This window comes from Diospyros lotus, chromosome 9, assembly GCF_014633365.1.
Source record: "Diospyros lotus cultivar Yz01 chromosome 9, ASM1463336v1, whole genome shotgun sequence".
Lineage (NCBI taxonomy): Eukaryota > Viridiplantae > Streptophyta > Magnoliopsida > Ericales > Ebenaceae > Diospyros > Diospyros lotus.
In genome coordinates this window covers 35,473,356-35,498,442 of record NC_068346.1, presented here as the reverse complement: position 1 = coordinate 35,498,442, position 25,087 = coordinate 35,473,356, and the positions used below count along the sequence as shown (strand labels likewise).

General features: G+C 32.0%; 3 protein-coding genes across 9 annotated transcripts in view; 1 reads left to right on the top strand and 2 right to left on the bottom strand.

Annotated features, from left to right (window-relative positions):
- Positions 1–25,087, bottom strand: part of LOC127810087 (heavy metal-associated isoprenylated plant protein 2-like) — a 124,541-nt gene that overhangs the window by 38,894 nt on the left and 60,560 nt on the right. The gene's annotated exons all lie outside the window — the stretch shown is intronic.
- LOC127810086 (heavy metal-associated isoprenylated plant protein 43-like) overlaps positions 1–25,087 on the bottom strand; it is a 94,241-nt gene that overhangs the window by 8,615 nt on the left and 60,539 nt on the right. The gene's annotated exons all lie outside the window — the stretch shown is intronic.
- LOC127810088 (heavy metal-associated isoprenylated plant protein 43-like) overlaps positions 3,558–25,087 on the top strand; it is a 58,129-nt gene continuing 36,599 nt past the window's right edge. Inside the window, exon 1 of the mRNA XM_052349341.1 lies at positions 3,558–3,571. Within this exon, the coding sequence (XP_052205301.1) occupies positions 3,566–3,571 (6 nt within the window). The 5' untranslated portion in view covers positions 3,558–3,565. The remainder of the gene's footprint in view (positions 3,572–25,087) is intronic.

Here is a 25,087-nt window from a genome sequence, read left to right as displayed (position 1 = left end):
TCTCGATCATAGTTTGACCATTTCATATCTTGATCCGAAAAGTATTACAACCTTATCTTACTCATTTTAACAAACGCTACCTAAGTCTTTTATAAAATATCTTTTATGTATCTTGTTTAGGTAGCATCTGTTAAAATGAGTAAGATAAGAAAGTATCAAAATAAGGTTGAAATACTTTCCGGATCAAGATATGACATCATTAAAATAAGGCTGGGAAATATTTCAAAATTTATATCAAACTATTTGTTAATTTTTTTGAAATCTATTAAGAATTGTACTTTTTTTTCATACGTTTATTAAATACATATAATAAGTACCAAGATAAGTTTCTTTTTTACCAAAATATCCCTATTACCAAATTTATTCAAAAAATATATGTGAACATCAATAACAAATCTATGATTAAAATAGTGTTTTAAGATTAATGTGAATTTTCAAAAATTAAAAATAAAAATTAAAAATAGTGTCTTATTTTCTAAATCCATCTTCAAAAATAGATTCTAAAAGGACTCGACAACTAGAAATAATTATTGGTAAAATTACAATAATTTCACATAGATAATTAAAAATTATCAAAATATATTTTCATAATAGATAATAAAATATAAAATAAATAAAATAATTTAAAAAATAAATGAAAAGATTTTGTATCAGAAATCATTTCTTTTAAATTTTAAAAATTGTCAAAACATATAGTAATTTAAAAATATATTAAATGACATTAATTATAAGACTTAAATAAATAATTTCTTTTAAAATCAATTTTATTATAAAAAGAAAACTTAATAAATTAAATAATTTTAAAATATATTAAATGACATTAATTATCCTATAAGAAACATATGGATAATTTAAGCTTATCTATATCAAATATAAGATAAATTTATCTAGAATGGAGACTAGATAAATTTATATATAAGAAGTAAGATAAAAAGTCACGCGAGAATTTTTTTCGAAAAAGTTCAGATAAATTTAACAAATATACTGAAAAAAATAAATATTCAGAATACTTTCTATATCTGATATTTTTCATCCCACATCTTAGTTAACAAATATTACCTTAAAATATAAAAATTAACTACGTTAATAAATTTAAATCAATAACCTCTAAATAATAATTAATTTTTTAAATAACTTTACTATTTCTCAAAATTTCATTTTGTTTAAAAATTCACTTTTAAAAAAATTAAAAAATAAATTGTTACTACCAACTGCGCTTTTGTATGGGGGAAATTTGCAAAAATAGGACTTTTGGTACTAAACTTTTGAAAAATAGGACACTTTATAAATCTTTGCAAAACTAAGACTTTTGAATGTGTATTAAACAAAAATACCTTCACTTTTCAGTTAGCTCTCTTATTGTTCTTTTTTAGTGGTGCTTTTTCTTCCTCGTTGATTAATTTGCCGAGAAGATTTTCAAAGTCTGCCACGCATAGCGGTTATGCATCTTGCTTTCTCTGTCTAAGCTGCTATTTTATTCTATTTTTTTTTATTCTTTTTCAATGGCGCTTCTTCTTCCTCGCTGATTAATTTGCTGAAAAGGTTTTCAAAATTCGCCACACATAGTGTCTGTGCGTCTTGCTTTCTTTGCCTAAGCTGCTTTCTATTCTATTTTTTTTTATTTCTTCACCTTTTTCAAGTTCTCCATCAAATAATTTCAAAGGTTGTTCAAAGATATCAGTTTTAGATATCGATTATTGATAGATATCTGTTAAAAGATATCGGTTATAGATAGATATCTATTAAAAGATATCGGTTCAAATATATTGATTCAATTTATTGTTCTCTTTTGTTTTGAATCCTTATTCTTTCACACCATCACCATTCATCACTGCATACAATGGAAGACGTCATCAGAGTCGGCTTCTCCTAGAGATACGGAAAGCTACGGGACCCAAACAACTTCTACCACTAGTGGATCTTTGGTTCAAAATGCGAACTTTTATGCAGGTGGGGATGCTCGTTGTTGTTAATATCTTTGGTTCATACATAACACTTAAAGTGGAGTGTCCCATAAAAGTGAAGAACAAGTTGCAAAATATTAATGCTACTTTGTATGTTTCATCCACTTTATAATAGAAACAATTTCATGTTTCTGTGCAATTTTTGTTATTATTGATATATATTTAATCAATTGATATCTTTGAAACAATATATTTGAACTAATATCTATTAACAACTAATATCTTTGCACCGATATCTTTGAACTAATATCTTTTAACAGATATCTATTAATAACTGATATCTTTGAATAACCTTTGTGTTTGTTTGATGGAGAATTTGCAGAAGGTGAAGAAATAAAAAAAAAATAGAATAGAATAGCAGCTTATGCGGAGAAAGCAAGACGCACAGCTGCTGTATGTGATGGATTTTTAAAATCTTTTCAGCAAATTAATCAGCGAGAAAGAAGAAATGCCACTGAAAAAAAAAGAACAAGGAGAAAGCTAACTAAAAAGCAAGGGCATTTTTGTCCAATACACATTCAAAATCATAGTTTTACAAAGATTTATAAAGTGTCCTCTTTGTCAAAAGTTTAGTTCCCAAAGTCCTATTTTTGCAAACCTACCCTCATCAGGATACAACCAACCTCCATTCACACCTTCTTTGTGAAATTAATTAATTAATTAATCCTAATAACATCAAATAACATTATTTTATAAAAAAATTCAAACATCTTATTGTTTTTAACTTTAGCTTAAACTTTTAATTTTTCAATTAGAATATTTAATTTCTACTTTAGACAATGGTTTACTATTGTTATATTTTACCATAAATTGTTAATCTAAAAAGCTAGATTAAATGATCTGATTGATTGATGAGGCGACAAAATCTATTGATTTTGATTGACAAGTAAAGTTTCTATCATCAGATCAATTGATCACATGTTGCTATAGACTCTTGACCCCTATATTGGTAAGTTTATAACACATTATCGACTAAGTCAACATGACTTATCACATTAGCAATTATTATTAAATATAACAAAAATAAACAATAATTTAAGATTGAAACTAAATAAAAAAAGGTTGAATACCCTAATCAATAAAATTAAGAATTAAGTCTCAAAATTAAAAATTAGGTGAAAATTAAGTTTTTTTTTTTTTTTTGTTAAATTTATTGAGGTTCATCAATGTGAGAGCTTCTACCTCTATAAGAGTAAAAGAAAAGCACTTTGATATACAATCTTACTTTTACCTTAAAAATAAATTATTTCTAACTCTTAAACAAACAATCTTACTATTGCTAGTAAAAACAAAAGGCCAATCACAAAACATCTTGCTTAGACATTCAAAGGCCGGCTGCAAAACATATTATCGAAGGTCCTCTTTCATTCGCTCTCATTCCTTATTCTTGCTAATTGATAGCGTGATAGGCCAATGCCCTTCCACTAGCTTGTTGACATTTCTTACCAGATGGGGTCTAAGCTCACATGGAGCCATGGAGGTCACCTTCACATGGTCAAGGTCTTTCTTTAACCCTAAAACTAGTTCTCTTGAGTTGTACAAATAGGAATGAAATGAACCCACAAGTTCAATATCTAGCTTCATTGTCTTAAACTACTGCCATGAAGGTAATACGGTAGTAATACTTCACCTTTTTTGGTGTACTCATTCAAGTTTCCTTCATCTCTTGTTCATCTGTATCCATGCATATTTACATTACTGCAGGTAACAGAGTTGAAGGTCTGCATCGCCTGCCAGAAATGCAAGACTCAGATACTGAAAGCAGTCACAAAACTTGAAGGTATCAACTTCATCATCTTCATTCAAATTTGATTCTGAACAATACTTTCATTACTTCAAGACAAATTTATTAGCGTATGCTTGCTGAACAGGTATTGTAGAAGTATCTGTGGATGAGCAAAAGGGGATACTGAGGGTGGTTGGGGACATTGATCCAATTCAAGTGGCAAAGCAAGTGAGGAAGACTGGGAAGACCGCAGTTGTCGGTAGTGTTAGCGAACCAAAGCCAAAGCCAAAGCCAAAGCCGGATCCGGAGCCTCCAAAGACGGAGCCTCCTCCAGCTCCTCTGCCTCCATGTTGCAGTGCCTGCTGCCGCCTTGTCGAGGTGCGCTATGAGCCTTATGGTGGCCCCAACTGCTCCATTATGTGAGAGAAAGGCCATGCAACTGCTACCAGGATCTGTTGATTCGGCCAAGAGATTCCATGCTAGATCTTCTGCAAACAGTTTATCATCATTCTGTAGAGCTAAATAAGATGGAACCTAGCTGCTTGTGAGTTCAGTTGAGATGTCTGCAGGCTTCAAAAGTTGACCTACGACCTGGGGTTTCACTAAATTGCAGCATAATATTCATCATTTTGAAGATTACCCTATACATTATCATCTGTCTTTAAACATCTCAAATAAATTATGAAAATCGCCATTGCCTTTATTCTGAAATTGCAGTGCCCACCGCCCAAAGTTCATCATATGATTACAAAATTTGAAATTTACTAAATCACAAAAAGAAATAAACACAAGCCTCCTGATGCACAAGTCCAATGAAGTGAGGTGTTCATACTGCAGCATGGAGCATGTCTAGGGTCTATGCAATTAGAATCGCCTAACTTGATCCTTACCGTCAGGGTCAATGCCAACCTACAATTTTGAAAATATTAAGGGGTAAGCCTACTATAGACTAAGCGAGAGGTAAAGAGCATTATAATGGGGGAATATAACATCAATGCATTGAAAGATAAATCATAGTGCCATGTCATGTCAAGTAATAATTAATACAATGTTAAGAAATGACAAATTAAGCATGCACATTTAGGAATAAACAAGTTAGAATCATAATTCACATATTCTATTAACTTAGGGACGGAATGACTTTCACCCACAAATTATACTTTGGCGGAACCACTCACGCCTGATTTGAACATAATGGTGGAACCTCTCACACCTAATTTGAACATGAGGATAGAACCTCTCACGCCAACAATAGTGAACCAATTCTCACCCTAATATATACGTGGTGCACTAATAACTAACTTTTACTTAAGTTATCAATAAAATGTTTTAACTAATTACTCATTTTAAGACACATTTTATGCTATCATTCAGTGTCAAAAGTGTCATATGTAATGAATTAGATATTAGTATCAATTTGCATAAATCAAGGCAACATCGATCATATTTTTCCCAAATGTAAATTAAAAAAAATGAAATCAACTAAAAGTGTCAACATGCAAGGCAACATGGATTCTATTTTTCCCAAATGCAATTTTAAGAAATGTCATTGTGAAAATATATCAAGAATACAAGGATGATAAGCAATATGAATGCAACAAATGCCACTATAATACAAATTAACTACTCACAATGTTATATTAAATTTGGAATTCCCTCAGTTGCCTCTTGACTGGGTTGCGTGAAAATTGCCTAATAAAATTATTAAACTATATAAGAATTAAATAAAAAAATGCAAGATGTAAAATATTTCCAACGATCCAAAACATCTATTCTAACTGACTAATGGACCAAGATGAGACAAGCACAAAAACAAAGTGAGATGAATATAATTTTAAAGTTGGACTTTTAAGAAAATTGGTTGGGATTTAATGGAACATAAGGATTAAGTTTTACCAATTAAATTTAGATTTTTGAAAATAAATTTGGTTCCGACTTAAAATAAAATTGGGTTTGTTTTAGTTACTAAATTAAAATCAAAATTGGTTAACCATTGGATTTGGCCAAGCAAGGGTAATATAGATCTATTTAGAAAGTCAATAAACTAGGGATATCATAAGCTACTATAAATAAATCGGGGATTGGACAATTGAAATATCACAAGCTAATGTAAATAAATTGGGGATTAGATAATCAGAAATATCATAAACTAGTCTCAATATTATGTATTAAATAGGGAATTGAATAATCATTGGAATTGGCTATCCCAATTACCTTTATCAATTTAGCAATTAAATAAATCTGGATTGTATTAAATCAAGAATTAGATAACCAATAGAATTGGTTATCCCAATTATTCTTTATCAATTTAGGTATTAAATCAATTCTAGAATAACTTGGAGATTGGATTAGGCTTGCACCAACCAACCAACCACCCAAAATTAATTTTTAGGGTTTGAAATTTCGGTTGCCAAGCTGTGCACGTGATTGGTGGGGGGGGGGGAGATGTTGGCTGGCGATGGTGGCTTTCGACCACTGTCGTCAGAGCTACCCAACCACGACCTTCTTGCTATTTAGGGCTAGGGTTCATCATGAAGAAGAAGAAGAAAAATAGAAGCAGAAGCCACATGCAACGTCGGTATAGGAAACTGATTAGAAGGAGCAAAAGAGGAATCAACAATGAACCAAGATACCAACAATCTTAGCCATGGCAAAACCCCATCCCAAAACTAAAATTGTTGGACATGGCAACGTAGGGTTGTTTTTACCTATGATTCTCAGCAACCCATAATGCATAGAAGACGAAGTCGAGAGAGAGAGAAATCAAGCAAAAGATCTAAATTTGTGAGGGAAAGAGTTGTTGCTTCTATGGAAGAAAGGCACTGTTATGAAATGAATGCCTTAACTTTATCGATGAACGAAAAACAAAACTTACATATAGAAGAAAATAGGGAAAAATAAACAGAAACAAAATTATGTTTCTAACTAATCTAACTAATCGAAATTAGTTTAGTTAATTAACAATAATTAGAAACTGATTTAACAAGTTTCTCCTTCTTAAAACTTTTCCTCAAGACGAGCATATATGTTATGACTGCTCATATTGACCAATAAACTGTGAAATCGAGATGGATGCAATGCCTTTGTAAACATGTTTGCTAGCTGGAGATTAGTTTTTAAATGCAACGACTTTATCACTCATGCAAGCACATTTTCTCTAACAAAATGACAATCCAGCTCAATATGCTTTGTTCTTTCATGAAACACTGGATTCTTGGAGATATGCAATGCTGAAACATTATCACAATATAAATGCACTGATCCCTCATGTCGAATTTTGAAGTCATTTAACAAATAAATCAGTCACATAACCTCACATGTAGTTACAACCATTGCCTTATACTTTGCTTTAACATAACTTTTTGCCACCATTTGCTGTTTCTTTGACTTCCAACTAACCAAAGCATCTCCAAGAAAAACACAAAATCCTATCAAGCATTTTCTTGTTTCATTGCACCATCCCCAATCACTATTCAAATATGTTTTTAGGACGAAATCAAAAGATGATGACATAAGTATGCCTTGTCCTGGGGCTAACTTAAAATATATCAAAACTCTGTATGCAGCATTCAAATGTATTGTTAGTTTGTCCATAAACTGAGTTAAAATATGAACAACACAGCTAATATCAGGTCTTGTTAGAGTTAGGTATAACAACTTTCCTGTAAGCTGCCTATACATTACTAGATCTTGCAGAAAGTCAATATCAATATGAACCAGCTTATGATTTACCTCCATAGGTGTATTACTTGGTTTTGCTCCCAAATGACCATAGTCTTCCAACAACTCAAGAGTATACTTTCTTTGAGATAGTGAGATTCCACTTTTGGATCTAGCTATTTGAAGCCCAAGGAAATATTTTTGTTCACCTAAATCTTTAAGCTTAAAGTGAGAGCTCAAGTATTTCTTCAGATCTTCAATAAGAACAGTTTTGTTGCTCGCTATAATGTCATCAACATAAACCAATAAAACAATAATATTTTCTCCCATATGTTTAGTGAACAAAGAGTAGTCTGACTTTGATTGAATAAATCCACAGTGAATCAAACAACCAATAAACTTGGCATTCCATTCTCTAAAAGCCTTCTTTAAACCATACAATGATTTCTGTGTAATTTGCACACAAGCTTAATGTCTTTAGACTGTGAGCTATTAGATTCAATAGCAGTCTCCCTCAAAAGTTGATAGCTAAGGGGAAGATCCGTATAAACTTCTTCGAGAAGATCCTCATTAAGAAACACATTATTAACATCAAGTTGAGAAATGTACCAATTATTAGTAACAACAAGAGCAAGAAATACTTTAACAGTTTTGTGCTTGGCAACAGGACTAAATGTTTTGTGATAGTCAAAGCCCTCATTTTGATTAAAACCCTTAGTAACCACACGAGCTTTGAACCTCTCAATGCTACCATCTGCCTTAAACTTAGTTTTGTACACCCATTTGCAACCAATGTCATGTTTACCTGAGGGTAAAGGAACAATCTACTATGTGTTGTTGTCCTCTAAAGCTTTTAGTTCTTCTTACATGGCATGTTTCCCATGAGCAAACTGACTTGCTTAAGCATAAGTGGTTAGTTAAAAAGTGGTGGAGATGGACAAGGTAAAAGCTTTGTACTATGGGGACAAATTTTCATATGAAACGAAGTTTTGAATAAGATAGAGAGTACAATCATTGGATGAGGAAGGTAGAGAATCAAAAAACTGTAGGTTGGTGTAGTAGTCCTTGAGGTAAGAAGGTGGTTTGATAGGTCTAGTGTTGCATCTAGGTTGTACAAAGGTAATAGGTGGGGAAGCAAGTATAGTAGGAGCAAGATTAATTAATTAAGTTAGTAGTAGAATTAGGAGAAGAAGAAGATATTGTTAGGTTTGTATAGCAATGGCACCACAACCCAAGAGGGGGTGAATTAGGTGTTTGGAAAAATTAAAAACTTTTAGGAGGTTTTGAACATAAATTGATAAATCAATGAATCACAACCAAGATAAAATGCAAAAGGGACACAAGCTATTTATAGTAGTTTGGCTAAATCTAGCCTAATCCACTCCCTTACCTCCTCACTAAGGATTTGAAACACTTCACTAAAACCTTATACCACCTTTTACCAAAATTTGGTAGGCCCTCTAGCTCACAAGTTAGGAAATACAAGAATGATACAAAAGAAATTATCTAAGAGTAGACACTTTTTGTTATAAGATCTCTCAAAATAAACACAAGGGTTGAACAAAATGATACAAATAATAATCAAAGCCTTTTGAGAGAAAAATGAAAGCATAAGTAGAATGGAGAAGAAAAAATACAAATGTTATCCCAAATGAATTTATTCTTCTTTCTTGGTTGTCTCAAGAGCTTTCTTGAATGGTATTTATAGACATCACAAGAGTTTCAAAAGAAACTAATTGTTTATAGCCGTTGGAGTTTGTAAAACTAGCCGTTAGAAGTCTTTGTAATAAAAATGATCGACACATTTCAATAATCGGTCAATAGGTTAGTTTAAAATTTAAACATCGGTAAACACTTGATGAAGAATGGTTGACAGTTCATGATGCAGAGATGGTCGACAGCCAGCAACTAAGAGCTTTTATAAAAATGATCAACGAGCTTTAAAAATAGTTGACATTACAAGAGTAAATGGTTGGTAACTTATAAGAAACAGTCAATAGATTGCTTATGCAAAATATATATATATATATATTATTTTTTATTTTGTTTCTCAATTTCAAGCTCTTCAAATGCATTTTAAAACATTGAAATTAATTTAAAATTATTTTCAAAACTATTTTTGATATAACATTTTTATTAAATAAAATATAATTTTCCAAATACCATCAACAAATTTATCGCAAGATTTTTGGCATTGGATTGCATGATGATATTAACTTTCATTTTGGTACTTAATAGAACATATAAAAGTAATTTAGAGCACCAACTTAATAACCTTTGTAAAATAATTTCATCATCAAAATATAATTATTTTTTATTATCAAAACCATATCAAAGGAAAAACATCAAATATATCAACAGATTGAGAATATAGATATATAAGGAGAAACAAAATCAACAGTAGGTGTTCAAGTAAAGGATGGAAGAACCAAATTAGGAACATCAGCAAAAACAAGAGCATGAACAATGGTTTAATGTGCAGCATCATGAAAGGGAAAAATATCTTCATGAAATTGAACATATCTAGAAAGAAAAACATTGTTGGAATCCAAATCATAGAGTTTATAAGCTTTGACACCAACAGGATAACCCAAGAATATACACCTCCTGGCTTGATAATCAAATTTCCTTCCTTGAGCAATAAGTTTAGCTGCAAAGCATAAGCATCCAAATGATCTAAGATGACTATAATGAGGCGGTTTATTGAATTCATAGGGTGTATTGTTGTCTAGAATAGGGGATGGAGTTCTTTTGATAAGATAAGTGGTAGTAACCACGGCATCACCCTAGAATTTGATAGGTAAGGAAGCATGAAATGAAAGGGCTTTGGCAATGTTTAGGATGGTTTGATGTTTTCGTTCCACCCCTTCATTCTGTTGGGGTGTATAAACGCAGCTTATTTGATGTAAAATCCCTTTTGAAGTATAAAAGGAAGGCAAAGAGAATTCGAGTCAGTTATCAGTTCTAATGGCCTTAATAGACTCGTGAATTGATTAAGGATTAGATAATAAAATTGCTAGATTAGTTCAGGTACCTCTGATTTTGTTTTCAATAAGAATAGCTAAGAACATCTCGAAAAATCATCAACAATGGTAAAAAAATAATGATTTCCAACAATATCAAGTTGGGAATATGGACCCCATATATCCATATGCACTAGATTAAAGAAAGTAACAGAACGATTAGTATGAATAAGAAAAGGAGAACGTTTCAACTTTGCTTTAGGACAAGTCAAACAAGAATTGTTTACAAGTGACAAATTGGGTACAACAGATTGCAAAATATGAAAGTTTTTACTAGAGATATATCCTAGCCTATGATGCCATACATTTGAGGAAACATTAATGAAGGGAATCAATAGTACAACTGTACGGATAAAAATAAATTTTTTTACCGTGTATTAGATACACACAACATAATATAATATACAGGTCATACAAAGGTTGGGTATTTAAGTAACACGCATATTTATCAATTGAATATAAATAAATTCATACCTACTATCTAATGTAAGGTTGGGATATATAAACAATTTCTATACTAAGATCATATCCACCTCACACTATGGTGGTCCTAGTCTGTTCACACCTAGTACACCGAATGATACTGTTTCGGTCACCTCTTCCTTTGTTAGACACAAAGGTTTTGCGTATTAATTACTGGTGTCTGCATTTCAAAATTATACGCATGACCTTCACATGTATAATTTCTATGGCAGTAAAATATTTTCAGAGGTGGCAAATGAGGAAAAAGAAAAGAATGCCCGCGTGGGAGGCAAAGAAATCTGCTTCCCTCAATTTATTCTTTCTTTTCTATCTCTATTATTTCATTCTTCTCCTAATTCAATTAATCCTCATGTTTGATGCCCCATTATCCCAATAATTCAATGCAATCGATCAATTTTACTATGCAATTTCACTATGGAATCAACTATGCAATATGCATTTTAACTATACACTGTGCATTTCAACTATTGACAGGTAGGGCTAAGGGTCAACTTTTAAACAACTTTCAGAGAAATTTCGGGCACACGATGTTGATACCAAACGCAATACTATAGGGTATGTGACTTTTTAGGTTCACTATCCGCTAGCAATCAGATAATACTGAAACCCTTTTTGGTACTAGTTAACCCTTTGACCTATCATCGAAACTTTTCCAATTCCCCATGACGTTCCAAGAGTTCTTGAATAATATGCCTAGCAGCAATTCATGAAAGCATAGGTGGCAGTGAAATCTCACTTCAAGTGAACCTATTATAGTTGACGATCACTGTGTGCTATAATCTTTCCATCACTTAACGTCCCAATTGAGTAAGAGTCATTGAGTGATAAACTCACGAATTCAGTAACTATGTGTCAAACTTTATTAATGTGACTAAATGACACCTTAGGAAATATATTTTCTAACTTTCAATTTGTTCTGGCTAAGGATTGTCCCATCACACTAATAGTAGTAGATAGCATAGGATGTTCACCCTATAAAATACTGACGAGGGTGATAGATCTTATTCTCAACACCTATCTCCATATATCAGCAATATGAAACCACATAGATGAACGTTCCCATCTTCCAATTGGATGGCTCGACTCATTAGTAAATTTCGCACACCAATACACAAAACAACCATGCTGGTTCAAATCTAAGGATCAACACACCATCACAATTTGATGACACGACCATTATCCACCAGGCCATGTGGTTAGTCATCGGTGTCACATTTAGTTGATCATTCTCCAACGACCACCCACAGGTCTACTAGGGACATCTTATGTTATATGAAGCGTGACACACCACACTTCCATTGGTATCACATATTGAACAAGATAGTAACCCATGTGCTAGTCCATACTCGATTAATCAAAGTCCCCATCTAAAGAATCTAAGGACTAGGAATAATGTAAAAAGTTCTGTTACTAGAGAATCATGTCACACAGTCTCAACACCAATTGAAAATAAGATTCTGACACACAAGATCTAGGGACTCATTCATATAATTGATTGGAGAAAATATGAATAAAGAAAACCTTGTCTTTTATAGTTTTATACAAAGATATAATGAATGCATAAAAACAAGCCAACTAGATGTCATCCAAATCTAGTATTAGGGAACACAATACTAACAATTAGAAGCAGTTTTATTGGAATAAGAAGCAACATGAAACATTATAGGTTGGAAATGAGACTGCAAGTAAAGAGACCATCTTGGAGCTTAGCTATGCCAATCATTATCCATGATGATAGGTCCTGAATAACACAACAATTAGAAAGAATAATAAGACAATCTTTCTTGGTTGAAGTGAGTTTACTAACTGATAAAAGATTGAATGTAAAGGTTGGAACCAGAAGGACATTGTGTAAACTGATATGAGAGTTCAAGATAATTGTGGTAGTATGTGTAACCTATATAAGTAGCACGGAAACAGAAAACGATACGTTTTCGAAATGAAATGAAAACATTGAAACGATATTTTTCTAAAAATATAAGAAACAGAGGGGTAAACTATAAATTTAAAAAATATAGGGGAAGTTTTGTAAATATAAATTTTAATATAGTCAATTATAAAAACTAATTTAAATATAAAAATTTATTTTTACTAATATGCAATGTGCCATATTACTGAAAATAATTAATTAATTTAATTTTAATATAAATAAATGAAAAACAAAATATCAAACAAAAATTAAACAAACATAAAACACGAAAAAATGCATACACCTCTAAACACAAAAGACAGTCTGAGAACACACACCAAAAGCGATGGAAGCCATAAAATCGGAAGCATAGCAACTGAAGGAACTACGGATCGATGGTCGAAATCGACAGAGAAGGATCGAAAGCGATGGATCGATGGTTGAAGCGACGAATCGGGTGAAGAAGAAGAAGAATATGGTAACTGGTAAGCAATCTACATCGATAGCCGAACCCCGATGGTCGAAATCTGGTGTGAAGAAGAAGAACCCATGACGGATCCGTCGATCCCAGGACTGATCTGTCGATCCGTCGTGGATCCGATGAACCATGAGGGATTCGTCGATCCATCACTTTTGACCATCTATAGCCGACAGATCAAGTGAAGAAGAAGATTGCTTACACAGTAGATTCAGAAAAAGAGCCAGAAAGAAAAAGAAGAGAGAGTGAAAATGAGAGGGGTTCAGCTAGCTTTGGGGATGCTTGGGGCGTGGGTCCCGTGGCCGCTGTTGTGGGAATCGAAAATGCATTTTGCCTAAAACATGTTTTTGTTTAATTTTAGCAAATTGCGAAACGACCCTCAAACGTTTTGCAATTTATAGAAACGACCCAAAAATCGTTTCGGGCCGTTCCCATTTCAGAAACGCCGAAACGGCATCCCAAACACGTTTCCGTACAACTTAGTGTGTAATTTCAACTTTCATACCATTAGGCAAATGAGCAAAGGCATTTTGAAGTGGAACATATGAATCAAAAAGAGTTAAAGGACAAATAGTGTCATATGTTGCTCCGATATCAATGATCCATGGAGAAGTAACAAACTTTGTTTGTAACAAATTATGAAATGTGGTGGAATTTATTGTAGGGGAATTGGTTGATTTAGGCTGTGAATCAAGCAAGGAATGATCATTGAGCAATGCTATAAGTTTTTGAACTTGTTCTTTAGAGAAACTTTATTGTACAGATTGATTCACAGGTTCCTAATTAGCATTCAACTTTGACTATTCACTGAATACTTGATTAATTGATCTGTGATTTGAATTAGCACCAGAAGTCTTTGATTTTGTAAGCTTAAAGCCAGGTGGAAAACCATTCAATTTGTAGCATTTATCTCTCATACGCCTAGGTTTACCACAATATGAGCATACAACCTCAAACTTATCTCATCTCTTAATAGCTATTATAGCCATTTCAATCAAATTTTGTGTTTGAATATAGAGACTTCTTTGTGTTTCTTCTCTAAGCACCATATAATAGACTCGATCTAGTGTAGGAAAAGGCTTCATAAGAATTATTTAAGTACGTAGAACCTGATATGACTCATTTAGTCCATTAAGAAACCTAAACACAATCTTTGAGTTAAGCATCAACAAACTTCTGAAAACATGCTTTGTTACATGAACCACACGCACAATGTGGCAAAGGTACGCAATTCTTCCCATACTCCATTGAGTTCAGTAAAATAAGAGTCAACGGACTTCCTACCTTGATTAATAGTGCATAAGAGATGCTGTAGATGATAAATTCTAAACTCATCAGGTTGAGAAAATTACCTTTAAAGTAATGTAATCCAAATTAGATGTGCATCCTCCATGCAAAACACCGCTGAAGCAATTAGTGATGAAATAGAATGCAACAACCATGCCACAATCAGATTGTTGAGAAGTAAACAATAGTACAAATAGCTTTTGCCCATAAATTCTTTGGCAATTTCTTCCCAAAGAGTAAACATCTTCCATCTCCATCACAATTATGTTATTCCTTTCAGATACACCATTTTGCTATGGTGTGTAGACAATGGACAATTGGTGTTGAATTTTGAAATCTTCACAAAACTTGCCAAATTGCTTGGAAGTATATTCCGTCCCATTATCAGATCCCAAAGTTTTGAGCTTGCAGCCACTTTGAGTTTTGAGCAAATTCACAAACTTCTTAAAAACGTCAAAAGCTTGAGCTTTCTCGCTCAAAAAATAAATCCAAGTCATCCTTGTCAAATCATCAATAAAAAAGATGAAATATTTACTGTTGCTAAAAGAAGTGGTATGTATAGGATTAGAAACATCAGTGTGCACCAATTCAAGCTTGTCCTTGGCTCTCAAACCACCACTTTTTGGAAAAGGTAGCTTGTGCATCTTTCCTTCTTGGCAACTTTCACAAATCTGGCCAAAGAAATCAAAACCAAGGAAATCTTCAACTATGTTAGAAAAATGCAAAATTTTCAAAGCTTTGCCATTATAGTGGCCAAAGCGTCGATGCCATTTTTTTTGTTTTCTTCAACTTTAGCATTTAGAGCTTGATAGCAGAGACACTATAAAAAAATTGATTTTTAGCGGCGGTTTTTAAAACTGCGGCAAAAAATGAAATTTTGCGGCAATTTGTAAACCGCCGCAAAATACTATTTTAGCAGCGATTTTTTTAACATTTTGCGGCGGTTTTGAAAAATCGTCGCAAAATTCATTAAAACATTCAATTTTGCGGTGGTTTTTAAAAAATCGTAGCTAAATTTAGAAAATAATTAAATAATTAAAAAATAAAATTAAATTTAGCAGCGGTTTTTGAGAAATCGCCGCTAAATTAAAAATAATTAAATAATTTAAAATTTAAAATTAAATTAATATTTGCAGCAGTTTTCGAAACCGCCGCAAAATTCATTAAAAAATTTAATTTAGCGGCCGTTTTTGAAAAACCGCTGCTAAATTCAAAAATAATTAAATAATTTATAATTAAAATTAAATTAATATTTACGGCAATTTTAAAAACCGCCGCAAAATTCATCAAAAAATTTAATTTAACGGCGGTTTTGAAAAACGGCAGCTAAATTCAAAAATAATTAAATAATTTAAAATTAAAATTAAATTATAAATTCATTAAATAATTTAATTTAACGACGGTTTAAAAAATCGTCGCAAAATTCATTAAAAATTTTAATTTAGCGGCAGTTTTTAACCGTCGCTAAATTTAAAAATAATTAAATAATTCAAAATTAAATTTAAATTGAATTAAATTAATAAAAATAAATATAAAATCTTAAAAATAAATTAAAATTTTAATTTAAATTAATTACAAAATCTTTATATATATAAAAGTAGGATAGTCTTGAAAAAAGAAATTTTCTCCTAAAATTTGCATTAATTAATGATTTGCAATTAATACTTATTGTATTAATAATTTACATTTTGTAATTTGCATTAATAATTTAAAATTTTCAATTGCTTTGAAGAAATAAGTAGTAATAAAATTTTCTCCCAAAACTTGCATTAATGATTTGCATTTAGTACTAATTATTGCATTAATAATTTATATTTTGTAATTTGCATCTTTATATATATAAAAGTATGATAGTCTTGAAAAAAGAAATTTCCTCCTAAAACTTGCATTAATTATTAATTTGCAATTAATACTTATTATATTAATAATTTACATTTTGTAATTTGCATTAATAATTTAAAATTTTCAATTGCTTTGAAGTAAAAAGTAGTAATAAAATTTTCTCCCTAAACTTGCATTAATGATTTGCATTTAGTACTTATTGCATTAATAATTTATATTTTGTAATTTGCATCTTTATATATATAAAAGTAGGATAGTCTTGAAACAAGAAATTTCCTCCCAAAACTTGCATTAATCAATGATTTGCAATTAATACTTATTGTATTAATAATTTATATTTTGTAATTTGCATTAATAATTTAAAATTTTCAATTGCTTTGAAATAATAAGTAGTAATAAAATTTTCCCCCAAAACTTGCATTAATGATTTGTATTTAGTACTTATTATATTAATAATTTATATTTTGTAATTTGCATCTTTATATATATAAAAATAGGATAGTCTTGAAAAAAGAAATTTTCCTCCAAAACTTGCATTAGTAATTTGCATTTTGTAATTTATATTAATAATTTAAATCTTTCAATTGCTTTGAAATAATAAGTAGTAATAAAATTTTTCCCAAAAACTTGCATTAATGATTTGCGTTTACTACTTATCGCATTAATAATTTACATTTTGTAATTTGCATTAATAATTTAAATCTTTCAATTGTTTTGAAATAATATGTACTAATTATTGTAAAATTAACAATAAATTTTAAATATACAAGTTTTTCAATGCTAATTGTTTTGTATTAAATTTGCATGAGTTTTATGAGAAATATTAATAGACAACTTAAATTATTAATTAAGTCATAGAAAATTATTCATTTATTTAAAATATTATTTTTATATCTTTATTCTATGTATATTTATATAATATTAAAATATGATAGTCAAATAAAGTATTTTGCCAAGTGTCAATCAATGATGAATTTTTTCCCTCAAAAACTTGCATTAAATCAAAGATAGTGATTAATTAATTATTAATTACTTTAATAATTATATTATAGTTTTGAAAATGTGATGTCTTAACAAATTCATAAAAAATTATTTAAGGTTGTCAAATGCTACGGTTTTTCAATGCTAATTAATATTTAAAGTATCACATTTTTAAGACTATGGAAGAAATCAAAATTAATTTTTTTGAAATTTTGTTATTATTGAAAAAACTTATTCTTACTTATAGGGAGTACGAACTGGCACCGCTGCCTTACAAATGCGCGTGATCGATGATATCAATGTGTATTTATGCATTTCATAATCATGTCATGTATGCAATCTATATAATGGATACATATCAGGGCATGTCAAAATGATGAAAATATTTTTGAGAAACATAAATCACTTACAAACCAAGCATTTTCCATAAACTAACTTAAATTGAGAAGTACCACTTACCTTCTCAACCTTATCGGGCTACCTCAATTTTCGCGCCTGTCTCGAAATTCGTGCATCACCTCGATTTGCGTGTCAACCTCAAAATTTGCACAAGTCTCTTCAACTTATGCCTCAAAGTATCCTAATCGCCATAATTATTTAAATAAACATTAAAACCTATTTTTTTCATAATTTCTGGTATTTTCTTTAATTTTCTTTCTATTTCTTCATAATAAATCCAAACTAAATATTTCTCAAATATTTTCTCAAATATTTCACTATGAAAATTCATAAAATAATATTCTTGAATTTCTGAAATTTTCTGAAATTTTTTGAGGAAATTTTACTTACCTTAACTTAGCTTCTTCGGCTTCCTCGATATGCGTGCCACATCCTTGAAACGCGTGCCCGAACCATTCTTTCACCCAAAATCTTTGGAATATTAGTAAATCACCAAATTCTATTTTTTGGGATTTTTTTGAGAATTTTTCCCTTTTTTTTTCTTCTTTTTCTTTCTTTTCTTTTCTTTCTTTTTCTTTCTTCTTTTTCTTTTATTTCTTCTCTTCTTCTCTACCATCTTCTTCCTCCTCCCGCCCCTGCCATGCGTCTGCAACTTCTTCTTTTCTTTCTTCTTCTTCCTTTTTTCTTCTCCTTCCTGCGCGCGGCTGCTGCTATGAGCGCATGGCCGAGCTTCGCCGGCCTTCCTTCCCACACCCGCCGGCCGCCGTGATTGCCCTTGCGGGCCTCCGTCGACTTCCCCGATTGCTGCTCTGCCGCTGGCAGCCGTTCGCGGCCACCGTTGGCCGCGGTTGCTGCTGCTTCGTTACAACAGCTTGCGGCCATGGCCGCCGCTGCTATGCGACCGGCTTTGGCCATCTTTGGCCTTTCTCGCAGTTCCTCGAACTCTTGAGCTCTCACGCTGCTCTCGGCCATTCCTCACGCTGTCACTCTTAGCCATAGCTCTCATTCTCTCTTTCTCTGCAACCTTTTGTTGTTTGCTCTGCCAAAACCTCTCAAACTCTCCTCTATTTATAGGCAACGCCAACCCTCTGCCCATTTCTCTTAGCGTGCAAATCTAACCAAATATTGCAAAGACGTGGCTTATTGCAGGGCGTGGCTGATTGGAGCAGGGGTATGGGCGAAGCTTGCAGAGACGCCTGCTACACGCATGATTAGTGGTTAATTTTATAAAAAAATTGTTATAATTATACCCTTCTTTTGATCTTAAAAATGGTTTAAATTAGATATTAATATATATTTTATGGTTATATGCAAATTTAAATTGAAAGATAAATGAAATGAACTTCTAAAGTAAATAATAATAATATATAAAATTATATATAATCCATATATATCATTATATGCATGCATGTAATATATATATATAATATAATCTAATATATATATGTGCCATGTGTAATACATATATATAATATATAATTTATTAATAATATTAAATTATTTTTATTTTTTTTAGGCATGAAGAATTCAAATCCATGAAGAAATCAAACCTATGAAGAAATCAAACCCATGAAAAATTAAAGTCCATGAAGAATTCAAGTCCATGAAGAATTAAGGCCCAATTTGAGCAACCCATGGAAGATATTATTTGGAGAAGACCCAAGGATTATTTTTAATCTTAATAAAGATTAAAAACCAATTTATAGAAATCTATTTTTATTTTTTATGTGAGAGCTTTATTAGGTGTGTTTTTTAGCTAAAATCCATTTAACTATTAGGTGGATATTATAGCTAAAATCCATTTAACTTTATGAGTGCTTTATTAGGTATGTATTTTAGCTAAAATCCATTTAATATTAGATGTGTATTATAGATAAAATCCATTTAACTTTAAGTGTGTGAGTGCCCATTAGATATAATTATGTCTAGTTGAATAATTGAAATTGTGTGGTTTGTATTGCATCTTGTGGCCTATAAATAGATCACTTGATTGCATTTGTAAGTGTGATTATTATTCTTGAATAAAAGTTTAGTTGTTTCCTTATAATTCTCTCTTTGAGAATTGTTCTTGTTCTTTCTCATTTTCTTTAGTACTTTCTCTTATAATCTTACTTTTTTCTTTCTTCTTTTAAATTCTTATGTCATTTATTATTACTTTATTATTCACCGCCTAAATGGCCGGTTAATTTGTGCCTTTAAATTTCTGCAATTTTAATTCTTGTCATTTAATTATTCACCGCCTAAATGGTCAGTTAGTTTATGCCTTTAAATTTTTACAATTTTAATTCTTGTCATTTAATTATCCACCGCCTAAATGGCCGGTTAGTTTATGCCTTTAAATTTCTTGTCATTTAAATTCTGTTATTTAAATTATTTCATTTAAATTTATGTCAATTAACTTTCAAATAAAAATGAGTAGTTAAATCTAATCTTGGGTTAAGGCAAGGACAGTGTCCAACGCTAATGATTCCCAAAGAAAGCTGCGCTTTAAATAAGTAACATTAATTTAAATTTCAGTATGAGTGTGTATTAATTATTAAAAAATCACTAGGTTTGGATTGGAGCGTAAGCCTAACTTAGAGCTTTCATACCATGTATGAGAGTTACTAGAACTGGAAACGCTATCATACCTAAACCCAGATGATTAATTTAGTTGTTTTGTGTATTAATTGCAATTGGATTTATGGTGATTGCTTAAATTAGAATCTCGCATATCATGTATGGGGATTGCTTAACCTAGAACTATCATCATCTCTAATTGCATTTAATAACAAACCCTCATATCTGAAATTAAATTAATGTAGCTAATTTTTTATGCTAAAATTTGAGAATCAACGGGTTGGTACTGAAATTGTCTTAACTCAAGCACTATCCAAATTCATATTTTTACGTTTAATGTTTATTTCAATTTCTGCCTTACTTTATTTTCTAGTATCTGTTGTCTAAAAAAAAAACTCATAAAAAAACCTTGTTGCCAATTTGTCCAAATGCGTGTGCGTGTGTGTGACATTCTTTTTCTTTTGCCATAAATAAATCTCTCAGTGGACGACCTGGATTCATCCAGAAAATATAAATTTAAATTTGGACTACAACTGCACTCGTACACTGGCGAGTATAAACCTCTCACTAAAATAAAAAAAATATAAAAGTTTTATTATGATTTGTTCTTATTATGTTTTAATTGCAGGGTGAGAGTGCAGTCAAATTTTGGCGCCGTTGCCGGGGAGATTAAGGCAAAAACAAAAAGAAAAAAATAAAAAAAAATAAAAGAATAAGCATCTCTTGATAAAATCGGTAACTCTATTTCTCTTTTACTTTATTTTTGTTTGTGCATTGTATATGAGACTGAGATCAGGTAGAATTTTGAAACAGTATTTTCATATCATTCTGAGTCTTTACCTGCAATTGGATTGTCAACTTTACACTCATATCTCAAAATTACTACAATCTGTCTGCTCAAGATACTTATCATGATGAAAATTATCATTTTGAATCTGATTTGTCTAGACCTCTTAAGGATTATCTATACCCTCTTAGGCAAACCACTTTTGATTTGCAACCAGACACTACCCATTTGTTACCCACTTTTACCATGAAATTGAGGTTTGGTGTGCTGTGTGTGAGACTTCAGCTCATTCAACGGATGACTGCCCTATAATACCTGCTTTTAAGGAGGTATTGTATGGTCAATCCAGTTTCACACACACACACAACTATGAGGGAATGTATTACCAGAACCATGAGGAAAACTACCATTCGGACTTTGATGCATATCACCTTAATTCACACTTTCATCCAAATTTCTCATGGGAAAATGATTTTGTAGCCCAACCACATGAGCACTTCCTTTCCCAGCCTCAATCATTTCAAACGAATGAAGGGTCTACATTCGATGCATATCAACCCCTTCATGGGAGTTCATTAGAAGATACCTTCAATCTATTTATGCAAGGCCAAATGGAAATTTTTACACAAATGTCCAAATGTCAAGAACATACCATTAGAGTTACAAAGGACATTAGGAACCAATTGACACAGCTAACACAGACTTTGAGCATGTCAGAGCCTGTCCATCCCAACTCACTCCAAATCCCATTAATAAAACCCATCATCAAAAGTGAAATTCAGGAGCAGGACATAGGAGTGACTGTCTTAAGGAATGGAGAAATAATTGAGAAACTTGATGCCCCTAGGACAGTACACCCTTTGGTGCAAGAAGAGAGAGTGGTTGATCACAGTGAGGTAGATGTCAATGAAGCCTTGGAGGAAGAAAAAGACCAAAATGATGTAAGAAAAGAAGAAACCTGGGAGGAAGAAAAGGATAAAATTCGAGAGCCAAAATGTGAAAAAATCATAAGTTTATCCACATTTACCCCTCAATTTCTATCTTTTAGGTTAGTCGATATTATTGAGGATCAAATTAAACCAAACACGTGTGAGATGTTTGTGCAAATTAATGTGCCATACGCGGATATAATAAAACCAACACCTCCGGACGATATATTTTCAAAATATATATGTGCATTCATGAGAAAAATCAATTTATATAATTTTGAAAATAACTTTAAAAGTGGTGTAGTGAATGGGAGATATTATACGATTAGGTGGGCAATCACTCATTTGATCCTTAATTGGAAGAAAAGAAAAAAAAAATTCTAAAAAATAAATAAATAAAAATATAATAAAATAATTTTATATATACATATAAGTTGTTCCTTTTCTGCATTACTTAACTAGTGTTTCTCTATGTGCAGTCTAAATAAAATTTCTCCATACGAGTTTATGTATTGAAGACCGCCAGATATGCCTATCTTCTATCCTTTTATTGCCAATTGAGGACAATACGCAATTTAAGTTGGGGGGTAAGGTGTCTACAAAATTTTACCTAAAAAAAAAAAAACAAAAATTAAAACAAAATTAATTAAAAAAAATTGAATTGAGAGAGACAGAATTGACGCTGGTGGTAGTCATCTTTTCTTGGGCAGTGCAATCACACTGCCCTATAAAGAAAGAAGGCACACTGCCAAATGTTGAAAACAGAGGCGCCGAGCGTTGAAAAAAAAAAAGGCACACTGCCAAATGTTGAAAAATGAGACGCTAAACGACGTCAAGTCTGACGGTGCAATTATGGCATGCCTCGAGTCGAGTGTAGAATAGTGATGCCCATTGCTCTATAAGAGACTCCATATCTGTATGAGGCAAGTCACCCCTCTTAAGCTCAATCTTCTCTCCTTTGTGTTATTCTCCGATCAGGTACTCTCATCCCTTTTGTAAAGTTTATAGTTCTTTACTTTCTTCTTAGTATAATTTTTTTTTAAAAAAAAAAAAAAATGGATCTTTATCTCTCAAAAATTCACAAGTACTATCCATCTCTCCCGCAGAATGATTTGAAAAAAATTTATATTGCTAGGTGTGAAAGACTTAGGTTGTTGATGCTTAATAACATCCCTGAAGATATTCGTTGGCTGATCGAAGCAAAAGTTCGATTAGCTGGTGAAACTTCACCTAGTTTTAAGCATTTTTCAAGCTTAGGGAAGAGTAGTTTTGCGAAGAAAAGAAGAGCGAAAAGAGTGAATGGTTGTTACAAATGTGCTCGATGGACCTGTAACACACGATGCAAATCTGTGGGGTTTACGTCCATAAATCGAGAAGATAAAATTAGTTTCATAAAGGATGGACTGAGTAAGGAGTCTCTGGATGATATCCGATTGACTCTTGAGACGCATCCATGTGGAATAGTGCAAAGAGAACTTCTTGCTTTATGGACCCAGTTCAGAAGTGACCACCAACGCTATAGTCTTGGGAATTTGACTAAAAACGACCCTGTTTGCCAATCTATAAGAAAATTGGATGGGAAGCTTATCCCCGCTTCATAGAAAGTGTTTAAGCCGTTTCTGGACGTAAAACCAGAGGAAGATGTGAGCCACAATCACAACTACTTATACATACGCATGATTTTTGTTTGTATTTATTTCTTGTTGAATTGTTGTATAGCTACTTTTGATCGCCAAACTTCTTTTCAGGACATACAAAAGGAACAAACATGGAAGGCCAGTTAGTTCGTCGAATCAATACCATATGTGTACTTTGTGGCTCTCAACTTGGGAGCGATATTTGTTACGCACTTGCAGCGAGCGAACTTGGTAAAAAATTAGGAGAGAAAAAAATTAATTTGGTATATGGAGGGGGAAGTCGTGGATTGAATGGTTATGTTTCACAAGATGTACATCTTGGAAATTCATCTGTGGTAGGTGTAATGCCAATCCCTTTAGCTGAACCACATATTTCCGGGATTACACGCGGTCAACTTATAGAAACGACTTCTATGTCTGAGCGCATGGCTTGTAAGATTTATCAGTCAGATGCCTTCATTGCTTTACCAGGAGGTTTTGGAACACTTGAAGAAATCTTTTGTATAATCTCCTGGGCCAAGAGTAATCTCCATACCAAACCCATTGGACTTTTAAATGTTAACCATTTTTTCGATGGGTTACTCTCTTTTCTTGATCAGGCTGTGGACCAACAGTTCATTTCTCGTTCAGCAAGAAAGATTCTCATTTCTGCATCCACCATTGATAAGCTGCAAGAGAAATTACATGCTTATGTTCCACAGTACGATTCTCATGAGCCTCGGATAGACTGGTCTAAGACAATTAGTAACAAGCGCCAAAGGGGTCCGATTAATTTAGATTTATCACTGTGAGAAATGCTCTTTATTAAGATGGCTGAGTAAGGAGTACTTTTTGTACTCTTGAGACGCATCTAGTTATTGTACAACTTGCAGGATTTTTCTTGGTTGTGTTCTTTAAAAAAAAAAAAACAAAAAAAAAATAAAACTGTGGAATGTTGTTAGCAAAGTCTTTGATAAGGTGGCTGAGTAAGGAGTACTTTTTGTACTCTTGAGACGCATTTTGCTTATCTTATGACTTGTATGAAATTTTTATTTTGGTGTGAAAATATAAATATATATATATATGGTGTGCTCATTAGTTGTTTAAGTTTTAGCAGTTCACAGCAAATCTATGGACTTGTGGAGTTACAGGTATCCTTAACAACCCTAATTTATTACTGCAATTCAAGTTGGGGGGTGTAAGGTTTAGTTATGAATTATTTGGTTCATATTTAACTGTGAGTTTGCTATTGCTAGTTTGTTGTCTTGTGTGAATTGATTATCTTTATCTGCTCTTATTAAAAAAAAAAATTATGTTTTAAATAATGCTATTCCTAAAGTTTTGAAGTTATACACTGATAGCCGGTTAAGTTTGCAATACGAAACATGGATGCATTGATTTCTTATTTGAAAACGTATGTACATTAGAATAAGTAATTTGCATT